This window comes from Molossus molossus, unplaced genomic scaffold, assembly GCF_014108415.1.
Source record: "Molossus molossus isolate mMolMol1 unplaced genomic scaffold, mMolMol1.p scaffold_m16_p_22, whole genome shotgun sequence".
Classification (NCBI taxonomy): Eukaryota; Metazoa; Chordata; class Mammalia; order Chiroptera; family Molossidae; genus Molossus; species Molossus molossus.
In genome coordinates, this window is record NW_023425358.1 from 37,995,264 (window position 1) to 38,008,927 (window position 13,664).

A 13,664-nucleotide genomic window follows, 5' to 3' on the forward strand; every position below is an offset into this window, starting at 1 on the left:
TCAATTAGCTTCTTTGGTAGCATATCCCTTCAAATGTACTTTTTTTGTTGTTAATCCTCACGAGAGGATATTTTCCCATTGATTTTTTTTTTAGATAGAGCGGGAGAGAGGGAAGGAGGACGGGAAAGTGAAAAATCGATGAGACTGAGAGAGAGAACCCACGTGAGAGACGCATGGACTGGTTGCCTCCGCGCGACCCTAACCAGGCTGCTGGGTCCGCCCCTCCCGCCGGGCGCCCCGCTCCGCCGCCGGCCCGTCGGCCCACGTTCTCGCCTGACCTCTCTAGCTCGCCCGGCCGTCTCGACGCTTCCTGCTCGCTGACGTCACGCCGGCCGCCACCGCGCAGCCGCAGTGCGGGCGCGCGTCCCTTCCGGCTCGCCGTAGCAGGCGCGCCGCCGCTTTTTCCGCCCGCGGCCCCGGGTGCGCCGAGCCGAGCGGAGCGGCGCCGCCTCCACCTCAGCCGCCGGCTCCCGGCTCCCGACCCCAGCCCGACGCGGCCGGAGCGCGGCCCAGGCCCCGGGTAGGTGGCGGCGCGGGGCACGGGCAGGGGTTCCGGGGGCTTGTGCTGAGGGGCCCGCCGCGGCCGCCTCCCCCTGGCGTCGCGCCGAGAGCAGGCCGCGCCGCGGCGTCTGTGGGCGGGGCCTGTGCGCGGCCGGGGCTCGGATGGCGGCTCGGGGGTGGGGTCGTGCGGCCTACGCCCCCTTTCTCTCCCGCCCAGGTCTCCCTGGGGCCCCTCGGGGCGCGCGTCGCGGTGACGGGTGGGCCTGGCGCGGAGACGCGGCGCCGGGACCGGAGCGCGGGGCGGGGGCGGCTCCGCACGCCTGACGCGGGCCGGGCCGAGGACGCCGCGTGCCGGGAGCCGGCGGCGGGCCTGGCGCGGAGTTTTGCCTTGGTTCTCGGTGCCCGAGGCCTTCCGCCGGGTGGGCGGGAGTCCCCACGCGTGGGTCTGCGCGCGAGGCATTCGCGCCCCCTCCGTGCGGGAGCAGGTGCGGAGGGAGCCCCTCGTGCCGCCCCGGGTTGGAGCTGGGTTCGGGCTCTGCGGCGCTGCCGAGTGACGGAGCTTCCAGGGGCGCGCGGGTGGCGGGGTCTCCCCTTCTCCGGCGGACCGGGCCGTCTCAGCCGTGGGATGGTGCTCCGCCCGCGGGGCCACACCTGCCGCGCAACTTTTTTTTGTTTAATCCAGTTGCATGACTTTAAGTGCTTTAAGAAAGCTGTCATTGGGCCCCGGCCGGTGTGCCCAGCAGTTAGCGCTCGGCCCGAGGACCGAGGGTCGAGGGTTCGCGTCCCCGTCAAGGGCACCTACCTGGGTTGCGGGAGGCAGCCGATCCATGTGAGATCGATGTCTCTCTCTTCCTCCCTCCCTCCCTCCCACCCACTCTATCTAAAAATCAATGGGAAAGTATCCTGCAGTGAGGATTAATAAAAAAAAAAAAAGAAAGAAAGAAAGAAAAGGAAAGCTGAAAAGTAAAAAGTGGTCGGTAGCATGGTTGTGAGCCGTGGAATCATCTACAGTAACTGATGTCAGTACCTGTGGACGTTACTTAACCACCTGCATCGGACCCGCCCTTTCTTGCCTCCTCCAGTCCTTCAGTTTATTTTCTCTCCCAAGTACCTCCTGGGCCTGCACCACTCCAGCTACCCTTCTGGGTCACAGCTTCCTTTCACGCTGGAATCGGAAAGGCTCAGGCACTCCTTGTCACCAGGTCCTCTCCTTCCCGTCTCTCTCGGAGCAGCATCAGCTGCTGTTTGGGTCACGGGTGTCACTGCACTACCAAGTACCCCTGTTGGCAGCTTTGACCCAGCTGCCCATGGCTCCCTTGAACACAGCCGCTCGGAGCACTGAGACACCACTCCGCCTGCTCTCCTTTTACCCAGCCGGGTGCCTTTCATCTCCGTTACTCGTAAACATCACAGTGCTTCGGGGGGTCCTCAGGTCCGAGCAGCACGATGATGTCATCCTCTGTCAGGGCTGTAGGTCACATGCTAATGTGTTGTGAGTGTGTATCTTTCGGCTGGATCCTCCATCTGTGGAACCTGCTACTTACACACACCATGGCATCTCCGTCCGAGGCAGCTCCATCCTCTCAGTTGCTGGGATCAGAACTCCTTGGTGATCTCTGCACGTCTTCCACATCCTAAACCTCATCTGTCAGCACTTTCACACTGGCTCTCAAATCCCACTTCAGGTCACTGCTTTCTCGGCCAGAGCTGTCTTTTGAGCCCCCGGTTATGTCACACATGGGTGATTCCCATGACCACCTGCCTGCTCTCTGCTCCCCTGAGCTATTCTGCAATTGACGCAGCATAGCAGCTGGGGTGATGTTTGGTTTTTTTTGTTTGTTTGTTTGTTTTTTTTATCCTCACCCGAGGACACTTTTCCATTTTTTGTTCAGGTAGAGTGGGAGGGAGAGAGAGGAAGGGAGAGAGAGAGAGAAACATCGATGTGAAAGGGACACATCGAGTGGCTGCCACCCGCACAACCGACCAGGGCCGGGGACAAACTGCAACCGAGGCACGCGCCCTTAGCGGGAACCGAACCCAGGTCTCTCAGGACCGCAGGCCAACGCTCTAACCGCTGAGCCAAACCGGCCAGGGCTGATGTTTGGTTTTTAAAATTTTTTTTCCTTTATTGATTTTAGAGAGAGAGGAAGGGAGAGGGAGAAAGAGATAGAAACATCAATGAGCGAGAACATCTATTTGCCCCCTCTTCTTGGGGGCAGGGCTGTGCTTCACAGAGTGCTGAGGAGGGTGCACTCAGTGATTTTTGGTTGGGGAGTAAATCAACACAGGTTCCTGCTAGAGCAGGTACGTTTCGTAGGGAGCCAGGCATCCGGGCCTGACTGACAATAGGGGACTGAGGAGTGCACTCTGCTGTGAGTTAGAGGAGGGAAATGGGCTCTTTGAGCTGACAGAGAGAGACTTGTGCTGGAGGTGAGGTTTGACGTAGACCTCAGATTTCAGGCAGGATGGTAGGGAGAGATGAAGGGAGGGAGTCAGGTTGGAGGTAGAAGTGCTCGAGGCCCTCCAAGGACAGACTAAGATATTTGAGACTGGATGTCTCTTCATGTGACTATCCATAGGGTCTGTTCATCTTCTGTCTCCTGTTCGTGCACTCTGTCCCCCATACCCTCACCCCCAGCTTTCTTATGGCTCAGGCTTGTCTTGCGTGGGAATTACCCTTTCCTTCTTGGTCAGGGACTTTGTAGTTGCCCAGCTCAGCTTTGAGGTCCATGCCTGGATCAGGCTTTGTATTCCCTACGGGTTCGCAGTCCCTGTGCAGTGGCAGTGGGTCCCGGTTTGGTAGCAGTACTTTCCCAGCCAGGGATAAGTAGCTGGTTTCTGCAGAGCCTATGGTCATTGAGAAGAGTCGAGTGCCCACACCTTAGGAGCCCAGACCCTGCCCCTTCTGCTTTCTTCTGGACTGAGCATCCTCTGCACCTGTGATCTCAGCCAGTAAGAATAGAAAGAGTATGTGTTGCCTTTGGTGGTGGCTTTGCTCTGCAGGGTACCTCCGCTACATTTTTGGGCAATGCTATTTATTTAGATAAGCAGTGGTTTGTTTCTCTAACTTGACTATAAGCTCACGTAAGTCAGGAACCACTTTTTTATTTTTATTTTTATTTATTTATTTTTTATCCTCACCCGAGGACATTTTTCGATATTTTGTTCAGATAGAGTAGGAAGGAGGGAGGGAGGGAGGGAGAGAGAGAAAGAGAGAGAGAGAAACATCGATGCGAAAGGGACACATCGAGTGGCTGCCACCCGCACAACCCAACCAGGGCCGGGGACAAACTGCAACCGAGGTACGTGCCCTTAGCGGGAACCGAACCCGGGTCTCTCCAGACCGCAGGCCAACGCTCTAACCGCTGAGCCAAACCGGCCAGGGCAGGAACCACTTTTTAAAAAAGTTCAAGTGTAATTTATATGTAGCAGAATTCACAATTTTCTGACAGTCTTGTAACCAGCATCACAAATCAAATATAGAAATGGTTCCACACCCCCAGATTCCTTCCTGCCTCTCTCAAGTCAGCTGCTCCCCACCACCTTCTGCCCGCAGGTTTTGTCTAATCTCTGTCCCTGGTGTTTTGCCTGTTCCAGAATATCATGTTGTGTCAGTGACCCGCAACCAGTGCTGGAGTCTGCTTCTGCATTGGGGCCCTGCGTGCCTCCTGGTGTGGGTGTGTCAGTACCGTGCTCCCGTGTGTGGCTGTCCCAGTGCTTTCTCCCCTTGCCAGGTGAAGGTCAGGATTCATATTTCAGTGTTTCAGCAGATGGTTTTTAATTTACATTTTTAGTGGAATAGTGGCTATGTTGTGCAATTGGTATCCTGCTACTTTTACTTAATATCATGTCTGAAACATCTCCCATCTTTCTCACATAGTCTTCATCTGCAACGTGAACTTTAGGTGTTTCTGGTTACTTTTATTTTTACTGTATTATTCTGTAGTGAATATGCAGTTTAAGAAATAGGTAGGTGAATGTCCTTAGGAGAGATTTCCAGAGGAAGGATTACTAGGTCAAAGGTGAAGGGGTCAAATGAGTCCCTCAGGGTTTCCCACCACTGTGGTCCACCCTGTTGGGCAGGTTGTGGGCTCTGAGCCCTAGCCGTCTCTGCTCTGTCTCCGGTCTGCCTCCCAGACCCACTGGCGGAGTCAGCAGATGCCAGTTGAGCGGTCTTGTTTTGGCCACAAGAGCTCACAACCTGGGAGACAGTTACTTCGGTCTGTGTGTCTATTATATGTAGTGAGCTTGGACGTTTTCCTCTAAGCTGGTGAGGTAGGTGTTTTTTGTCTTTTGTCCATAATTCATTTTTCTGTCAATTTCTGTGTGTGCTTTTTGTAGTCCTGGTAATAGTTCTTTGTTACAGCTCTTCAGGTATTCCCAACATATTTTGGTTTTGATTTTGATGACTTTTGAGTTTAGGTGGGTTTTTTTTGTTGTTTATTTTTTAATTTTAATAATGCTTGTCTAAAAGATCAGGATCCAGTCCTGGCTGATGTGGCTCAGTTGCTTGGGTGTCATCCAGTGCAATGAAAAGTTGCTGGTTCGATTCCCATTCAGGGCACATTCCTGGATTGTGGGCTCGATCCCCAGTGGGGGGCATGCAGGGGGCAAGTGATTGATATTTCTCTCTCCTTTTCTCTCTAAAAATCTATTTAAATTTAAAATTAAATAAATAAAAGGTCAGGATCCAGAACTCGTATTGAAAGCAGTGTTGTACCTACGAGTTCTCTCAGATGTGGTGCCACCTCGTTACTGAGCTTTCTGTCGGAGGACAATGGTGGGAGTGGACTTCTGATGCTCATGACTCTGTTCCTTGCTGTGGTCCTGACTTACTACTTAGACATATTTGCTACTGTTTGCCCATGATCTTGAGACCGTCTTTAGAGACAGCCATCAGAACAAAAGTGCCTTCTCTGAGGGTTACAATATGGACTGATTTTTATGTTTTCTCAGCCTTTACTTGTGCAGCCATCATCCGTAACTTTTAATTTCATAAAAGTGTATATTTTACAGGGCTTGGGACTGTGCAATCATCCATACATGTGTGTTTTTCACTAGTGGTCCAGGATTGTGAGATATCCTTCACATATATGTGTATATTACCCAGGGTCCAAGGACCTGGAGAGCATTCACGTATATGTGAATTTCACCTGGGGCCTGGGATTGTGAGATCACACACACACACACACACACACACGGGTGTATTTCACCAGTGGCCTAGGACTGAGAACATTCATACATATGTGTGTATTCCACAAGGGTTGGGTACTGTGAGCTCATTCATGTGTATGTGTATTTCACCTTTGTAAGTTTTGTAACGTTCCCCTTGTGTATTTTCTCTGATAAGCAGTGGTGCCTTGAACATAAAATGACATTTCTGCTTGTCAAGGGGAAGTGGGTAAGCAACACTGTAAATAGGAAGTTAGTATGTTCGTTGAATGGAGAAAGGACATTTTTGATCTGTGACCCAGCACAGTGGGGACAGGTGACCATGGGCTGCGGTTATCCTGTTTTCACTGGACACTCAGGCTCTAGTCATGTCTGACTTGGGAACATTGACCTTTCTCAGGTCACAGTTGGCTTCTTCCAATTTTATCCTCTGATGTCTCCTGTCCTGAAGGCTGAGCTTTCTCAGTGGTCCCTCCCACTCTCCACCCCTCTCTCTCGTCATTTGCACTGAGCAGTTTGGGGCTGTGAGCCCTTGGGAAACTGTTGCACCAGCTCCCCGAGAGTTACAGGACACAGCCTCTCTGGCTGTTCCCTTTCTCCCTGTGACATTTTCTCATTGTCAGTCCCCTCCCTGTACCCTCCCTGTGGTGTGAGCACCTTCAGCTTTTAGCCTGGCTCCTGTGACAGGCTGGGCCCCTCCCACAGGAACGTGGGTGTAACATCATGGGGACTCCTGTGTTTGGGCTGGGTTAGCAGTATAGCTGTGAGGGAGCTCAGTAGTTCATGAGAACTGCTGTCTAGTGAGGGATTGGCTGTGGTTCTGGTGTTGAGGGATTGTGTATATAACCCGTCCTTGCACGGGGAGAAACAGGACACAGACCCTGGCACATGGAAACATGTGCTGGGAGAGGTGTCTGGGAAGAAGCACACTTGTCATGATTGCCAGCACTGAGGTCACATCCTGCTTGGCCTTGAGCAGGTGATGCTTGTTACCTTCCTAGGTAGCTGGTTGGCATCCCCCATATTCTACCAGGCTGTGCCCTGGCCCTAGGCACAGCAGAGCCCAGAAGGACCGGTCCCTTGTATGTGCTGAGGGAGGGAGACCATCTGCAGTGTTGCCGTGTACACCACTCAGTGTGAATTAATAAGACTGTCCTTTGAACCAGCTGCCAGTGGGACAGACATTCATTGATCTCCAGTGCTGCTGGACGGTCTCGTAGAAAGGGGTGATCAGACGGTTGGTTGTGTTTACCTTTAAGTAACTTGATTTTAACTTTGATTTTTCAGGAGAACATTAAGTTGGATAAAAAGGGGGGCGATAATGCACCACAGCAGCGGCCCTCCAAATGTTCAGCACCAGCTGCAGAGGTCCCGGGCCTTCGCCGGAAGTGAAGAAGAGCAGGCCCATCCAAATCCACCCCCATCCCCCGCTGCGCCTTTTGCACCCTCGGCCAGCCCATCCGCACCCCAGTCGCCTGGGTACCAGGTTCAGCAGCTCATGAGCAGGAGCCCCGCCTCTGGGCCGAATGTGAACCTTGCCCTGCAGAATGTGGGGCCAGTGGTGGCAGGAAACCCCCCACTCACACTGGCCCCGCTTCCACTCCCCAGCCCTACCTCCCCAGGCTTCCAGTTTAGTGCCCAGCCGAGGCGCTTTGAGCATGGATCGCCGTCCTATATCCAAGTCACCTCACCACTGTCCCAGCAGGTACAGACCCAGAGCCCCACCCAGCCCAGCCCTGGGCCAGGGCCGGGCCTGCAGAGTGTGCGGGCAGGTGCCCCTGGGCCTGGCCTGGGCCTTTGCAGCAGCAGCCCCACTGGGGGTTTTGTGGACGCCAGTGTGCTGGTGAGGCAGATCAGCTTGAGCCCATCCGCAGGTGGGCACTTTGTGTTCCAGGAGGGCTCAGGCCTTGCCCAGATGGCCCAGGGAGCCCCAGTCCCATTGCAACATGCAGGGGCTCCCATTGCGATGCGAGAACGGAGACTGTCCCAGCCCCATGGGCAGCCCGGGGGGACTGTGCACCACCTGGGACCCCAGAGCCCTGCAGCTTCGGGCGGAGGCGGCCTGCCACCCCTGGCCAGCCCTGGCCACATCACCACAGCCAGCCTGCCGCCCCAGATCAGCAGCATCATCCAGGGGCAGCTGGTCCAGCAGCAGCAGCAGCAAGTGCTGCAAGGGCCGCCACTGACTCGACCTTTGCTACCTGGGGTTGGGGGTGCATCGGCGTTTGGGATGACATCCCCGCCGCCCCCCAGCAGCCCTTCTAGAACTGCAGTGCCTCCGGGCCTCTCTAGCCTGCCTCTCTCATGTGCGGGGAGCAGGAAGGCACCCAAGAAGCTGGAGGAGATCCCTCCAGCCTCCCCGGAGCTGGCCCAGATGCGGAAGCAGTGCCTGGACTCTCACCTCCGGGAGATGGAGGCACTGAGGGAGGCCTTCAAGGAGTACCTGATCGAGCTGTTCTTCCTGCAACACCTGCAAGGGAACATGATGGATTTCCTGGCTTTCAAGAAAAAACACTACGCCCCATTACAAGCTTATCTTAGGCAGAATGATCTGGACCTGGAGGAAGAGGAGGAAGAGGAGGAAGAGGAGGAGGAGGAAGAAAAGTCTGAGGTTATCAATGATGAGGTGAGAAACAGCAGTTTAATAATTAGAACACTGTGCTGTGCAGGTGTGACTCTAGGCAGCTGTGAACACAGAAGAACCTGTGAGCCCAGGGTGTTCCTCAGACATGGTTTCATAAGGATTTGACCCAGGAGTAACCTGGAAGGTGGATTTTGCTGTTTTCTTTGTAAAAGAGGGGGAAGAGCTGCTCTAGTAGTTGGGGGCCAGGTGCAGATCCAGGTGCCTTCATTGAGAGCAGGGACTCCGCCCTGGGTGGAGAGCTAACCTGCGGCCCCAGCCTGGCCCCTGGTCTGCTGAGGGTGCATACTGGCCGACACTGAAGCCCCGGGTGCACACCTTTGGGCTGGTTTCCCACTTTTCACGTTTTACTTCCTAGGTTCACCCATTGAAACTTCTTGAATGTGGATTTTAAACAAGGTTTAAATATAAATAAGTGTAAATATTGATACAGTATTTTCATGACTAAAATACAGTTATTATAGAAAAAAGAATTTTTAGATGTAGTCTTAGCTTTGAGATCATATTTTAAATTCACACTTTTGCAAATACCTATGAGTGATATTTAAGGTGGAATCTTTTTTAAATAGTGAAAATTTTGGGTGCCTGGAATGGGTGCTTAATAAATACCTAAATTGAGATTTCTCAATACCATTGTGATTCCAACCCATTCATCTGTAGTTCCTGAAAAAGAAGCTCATCACAATAGGCGAGCGTGAGGTGGCTGTCGTGCACTGTACGTGTGCCTTTGTGTTGTGTAGTGTACACTGTGTTGGTGCAGCTGATTTTGTTTTATGAGATGGCTAAAATAATTGAAATCTTTGTCACTCTTCTGCAAAGAAATCGGCCTTTGGTGAACAAAAACTGGTCTCTTTGCTCAGCCGTCCCCATTGATATTTATGGACGTATCTGTGTGGCTTTGCCATTTTGTGTTTTCCTTAACACCCTTTCCAGGACGGACCATTTTTATTTTCCAAAAGGTCACATGATTATTTTGAGGATTTCACCTCCGAAATAGTGAAATTCAGTTCTCTTTATGTTTGTACACTGGTGTTGTCTGTGGGCTCAGTCCCCTTATCTGTGTTGATGAAGAAAAGTAAGTCCCTTTTTATAACTTCCTGTTGAAATAGACTTTCTCCATTCTGACCTCCACATGGTAGGCGGTGGAGTGGCTGCTGTGCAGACTGCCTGCCTCCTCACTTCTAGAGCTGGAAGTGTGCAATCTAAGGGCATTGCACCTGCTCAGACTGCCTGCCTCCTCACTTCTAGAGCTGGAAGTGTGCAATCTAAGGGTATTGCACCTGCTCAGACTGCCTGCCTCCTCACTTCTAGAGCTGGAAGTGTGCAATCTAAGGGCATTGCACCTGCGACTTCAGTTGGAGTTCCTGCAAGATTTGCATTTGAGTTAGGTTATGTTATACATCTGTCATAAATTAGTTCATTGTCCTTTTGCAGAATTTGATGCAAAAACATTCCACTTTTAAACACCAAACATCAGTGAGCTGTCAGCAGTAAAATTCTAACAAAATTTTGAGCAGTCTTAAAAATCATGTTGCCTTTTTTTCTCAAAATATTTCCTCTCAGGTAAAGGTTGTGACAGGAAAGGATGGGCAGACTGGTACTCCTGTTGCTATAGCAACCCAGCTTCCGCCAAATGTTTCTGCTGCTTTTTCATCCCAGCAGCAACCATTTCAGGTACTTGTCAATGGTTCTCAAACATAGCCTCATCCCAAACTTTCCCTTCATCCAGGTATTTTAACCTTCAATTACTATTTGCTGTTAGCATTTTTTTCCAGAGCCCATTCCTTATTTTAAAAACATAAAGAAGTCTTCCTGTATATAGAACTATGAAGTTAAGTTGCATGAATGAATGGTAGCGCAGAGCTGATGCACTGATTTTGTGTTGGCTGTGCTGCGGTCGTAGCTTAGTGTGCATGTCACCTAACCTCACGGTCCTGTCCGCGTCTGCCAGGATTCCGTGTGCGCTGTCTAATGTGGGTTCTTTCTGTGTCTTCTCTCTGTGTTTTTGAGAACAGTGCAATACAGAATCAGGAAAAGAAAGATTGAAGCCGTTGATATTTTCTTAGCTGGAAGAAACACTGATATGAAACCTCTGAAATCATCAGCGTCCCAGGCTTCTAAATGGGAGTTAGTGAATACAGACCGATTATTTAAGATGGTTGGAAATTAAATCACTCAGTGTTCCATTAATAATGCCAAGGACCTAAAAGTATAGGTCTGATTGTAGTAGTTTTAGAATAGATCATGCTGGGTTCTGAAAGCAGTTTCATCTTTGTAGTGATGTTAATTTTTCTATTTTTAATTTTTTAATTAATTTTTTATTTTTCAACTACAGTTGGCATATAATATTACGTTAGTTTCAGGTGTATAACAGTGATGAGACTCTAAACTTACAGAGGATCAGCCCATAATTCTAGTACCCATCTGGTACACCATGCATAGTTATTTTAATTTTATTTTTAATTTCGATAGTTTCAAATGTATGTAAAAATTGCAGCAATAGTGCAAAGAGCTCCCCTTTTATACCTTACCCAAATTCACCAGTTGTTAACTTTTTGCCCATTTGCATTACTTTCATTCTCTCTCTCATATATTCACACACACATTTCCCCCTGAGCTGCTTGAGAGGAAGTTCCAGACATCCCGTCATGCACTTTTATCCCTAAATACTTCAGCACGTCTTAGGTAAGAGTGTCCTCTGACCTGACCACAGCACAGTGTTCAGATCAGGACATTTTGCATGATGCCGCACAGTGAGTTAGGCTACAGCTCAGGCAGATGTCTCCTGTCGGATGACGTCCTCTGTAGTTTTTCCCTTAGTCTGGGATCTTTGGTCTTCTTTCATCTGGGCTGGCCTCTCAGTCTTTTGGGACCATCGCATGTTTGAGGAGTCCAGGTCAGTTATTTTGTAGCATGTCCTCTGATGTGGGATTGTCTGATGTTTCCTTGTGTCTGGTGCCGGCTGTGCAGTTTTGAGAGGGATACCACAGAAGCGATGGTGTGTCTAGCTCAGGGTGCTGTATGAGGAGGCAACGATGTCCGCTTGTCCTGTCACTGGTCCATGAGGCTTTTCCAATGGAAGGTTATTATTTTTCTTTGAGTAAATGATAAATAATTTGGGGAAGGTACTTCGAGACCGTATAAATATCTAGTATCATTAAACTTTCGACCACAAATTCTAGCATCTACTGATGAGTCCCACCAGAGTCTGTTGTCACCTTGCAGATTACAGAAAGGATTTTCTAACTCCATTACTCCTTTTACATTTGTTAGTGGTATTGTACTGTAATGACAAACTTTCTTTTCAGTTTATGTATTCATGTATGGGTTATTTTCATCAGTGGGTTGTAACATGCCACAAACAGTATTTAACTTACATTTACACTAATTTAACTCAGTAGAATTTACTCTTTTTGGTCTGTAGTTCCATGAGTTGTGAGAAACACAGAAATCTGTGTAACCACCACCACCACAGTCAAGCAACAGAGGAATTCTGTCATCCCCCAGCGTGTCCCTCATGAGCCTCTTTGTGGTCAGCTAGCCCTACCTTACAGCAGTGGAATCACAGTCTGTTGCCTTTCATCCCGGATGTGTGTGGTTGGCACAGCACACTGGACAGTGATCCACATGGTCGCGTGTACCGGCACTGTTTCTGTTTGCTGAGTGGTCACGTTAGGGATGAAGTTGCAGTGAACATCCACATGCAGACTTTTGAGTGAACATAGTCCGTCCTTCCACTTGGTGAATACCTAGGAGACAGATTGCTGGGTTGCTTACCAAGTGTATGTTCAACTCCATAAGAGACCGCCCGTCTTTTCCACAGTGGCTGCACGTTCCTCATCCTCCCCACTGCTTGTTAATGGTCAGCTTTCTTCTGTGGCCACCTGGTGCTAACTAGTGGTTTAATTTGTGTGGCTCTAAAGACTAATGACATGAACCTGTTTCCATGGGTTCATTTGCCTTTTGTGTATCTTTAGGGAAGTATCTGTTTCTTCTTTCATCCATCTCTTTGAGTTGTTTGTTTTCTCATTGCCCTTGAGTGCTTTTATTCTGGATATGATTTTGGTCAGATACACATTTGCATTTTTTTTTTATTCTGTGGCTTATCTTTTTCTTTTATGCTGTTTTCACAGAGCAAATTTTTAAATTTTGATGTCTTTTTCAGTTATTTTTCTTGTATGGATTGTGCTTTTGACATCATATCTAACTTTGTTCAGCCCAAGGTCACAAAAATTTTCCCGTGTTTTCTAGAAGTTGTGTAGTTTCACGTTTTACATTTTGGTCTGTGGTGCATTTTGAGTGAAGTTTTGTATAATGTGGCATAAGTTCATGTGTTTGCATCGTACTCTCCAATAGACCCAGCGGTGTTTCTTAAAAAGACTGTCCTCTGTATGTCGAATTGACTTTGCATATGGGCCAGAAAGCAGTTGGACAGTGGGCCTGTTTTAGACTCTCCCTCCATTCAGCTGTATCTTTTAGCTAGTGCCACACTCTGCTGACTGCTGCAGCTTTTTGGTAAGCCTCAAAATCAGATAATGTGAGTTCTTCAGCTTTGTTCTTTTCCTTGAGACTTTTTATTGATTTTTTTTTTTTTTTTTTTTTAGAGAGAGAAAGGGAGAAGGGGAGAGAGAGAAAAAGAACTATCGCTGCAAGCGGCTCTGGCTGTGTGGTTTAGTGGTTGGAGGGTCAGCCTGTGTGCTGAAGGGTCGGAGGTGGGATTCCCAGTCAAGGACAGGTACCTGGGTTGTAGGTTTGATCCCCAGCCCTGGTTGAGGTGCCTGTGGGAGGCAACCAATTGATGTGTCTGTCTCTCTGTGTCCCCCCCCCCCTTCCCTTCTACTCTCTCTAAAAAAAAATCAACGGAAAAAATATCCTCAGGTGAGGATTAACCCAAAAAAAAAAAAAAAAAAAAAAAAAAGATCGGCACATTGATAGGCTGCCTCCTGCATGCCCCCCTACCAAGGATAAAGCCTGCACACCTGGGTATGTGCCCTGACCAGGAATCACAGGATGACGCCCAGCCAGCTGAGCCACACCAGCCAGGCAACTTAGTTCTTTTTCAAGTTGTTTTGGTGATTCTAGCTCCTTTCCCTTTTTTCAATATCTATACTACATCCTCCCAGGGTCTTGACTGGAATGCATTGAGTCCGTTGACCAGTTTGGGGAGAAGCAGTATCTTGACAGTGTTGCATCTTCCAGTTCAGGAATACGGTGCCTCTCTCCATTTATCGTGGGCTTCCTTGTTTTCTTTCTTAAGTGTTTTGTAGTTTTCAGCATCCCACATCTGTATGTGTTTTGTTAGATGTATACCCAAGTATTCCAATTTACTGTGGTATTGTGACTGGTACTT

The 13,664-nt window shown here is 49.7% G+C and overlaps 1 protein-coding gene across 1 annotated transcript in view; it reads left to right on the forward strand.

The window, feature by feature from the left end:
- The first annotated feature begins 475 nt into the window (after nt 1-475).
- EP400 (E1A binding protein p400) overlaps nt 476-13,664 on the forward strand; it is a 76,639-nt gene continuing 63,450 nt past the window's right edge. The window contains exons 1-3 of the mRNA XM_036276193.1: nt 476-520; nt 6,961-8,299; nt 9,878-9,988. Of these exons, the coding sequence (XP_036132086.1) occupies nt 6,995-8,299; nt 9,878-9,988 (1,416 nt within the window). The 5' untranslated portion in view covers nt 476-520; nt 6,961-6,994. The remainder of the gene's footprint in view (nt 521-6,960; nt 8,300-9,877; nt 9,989-13,664) is intronic.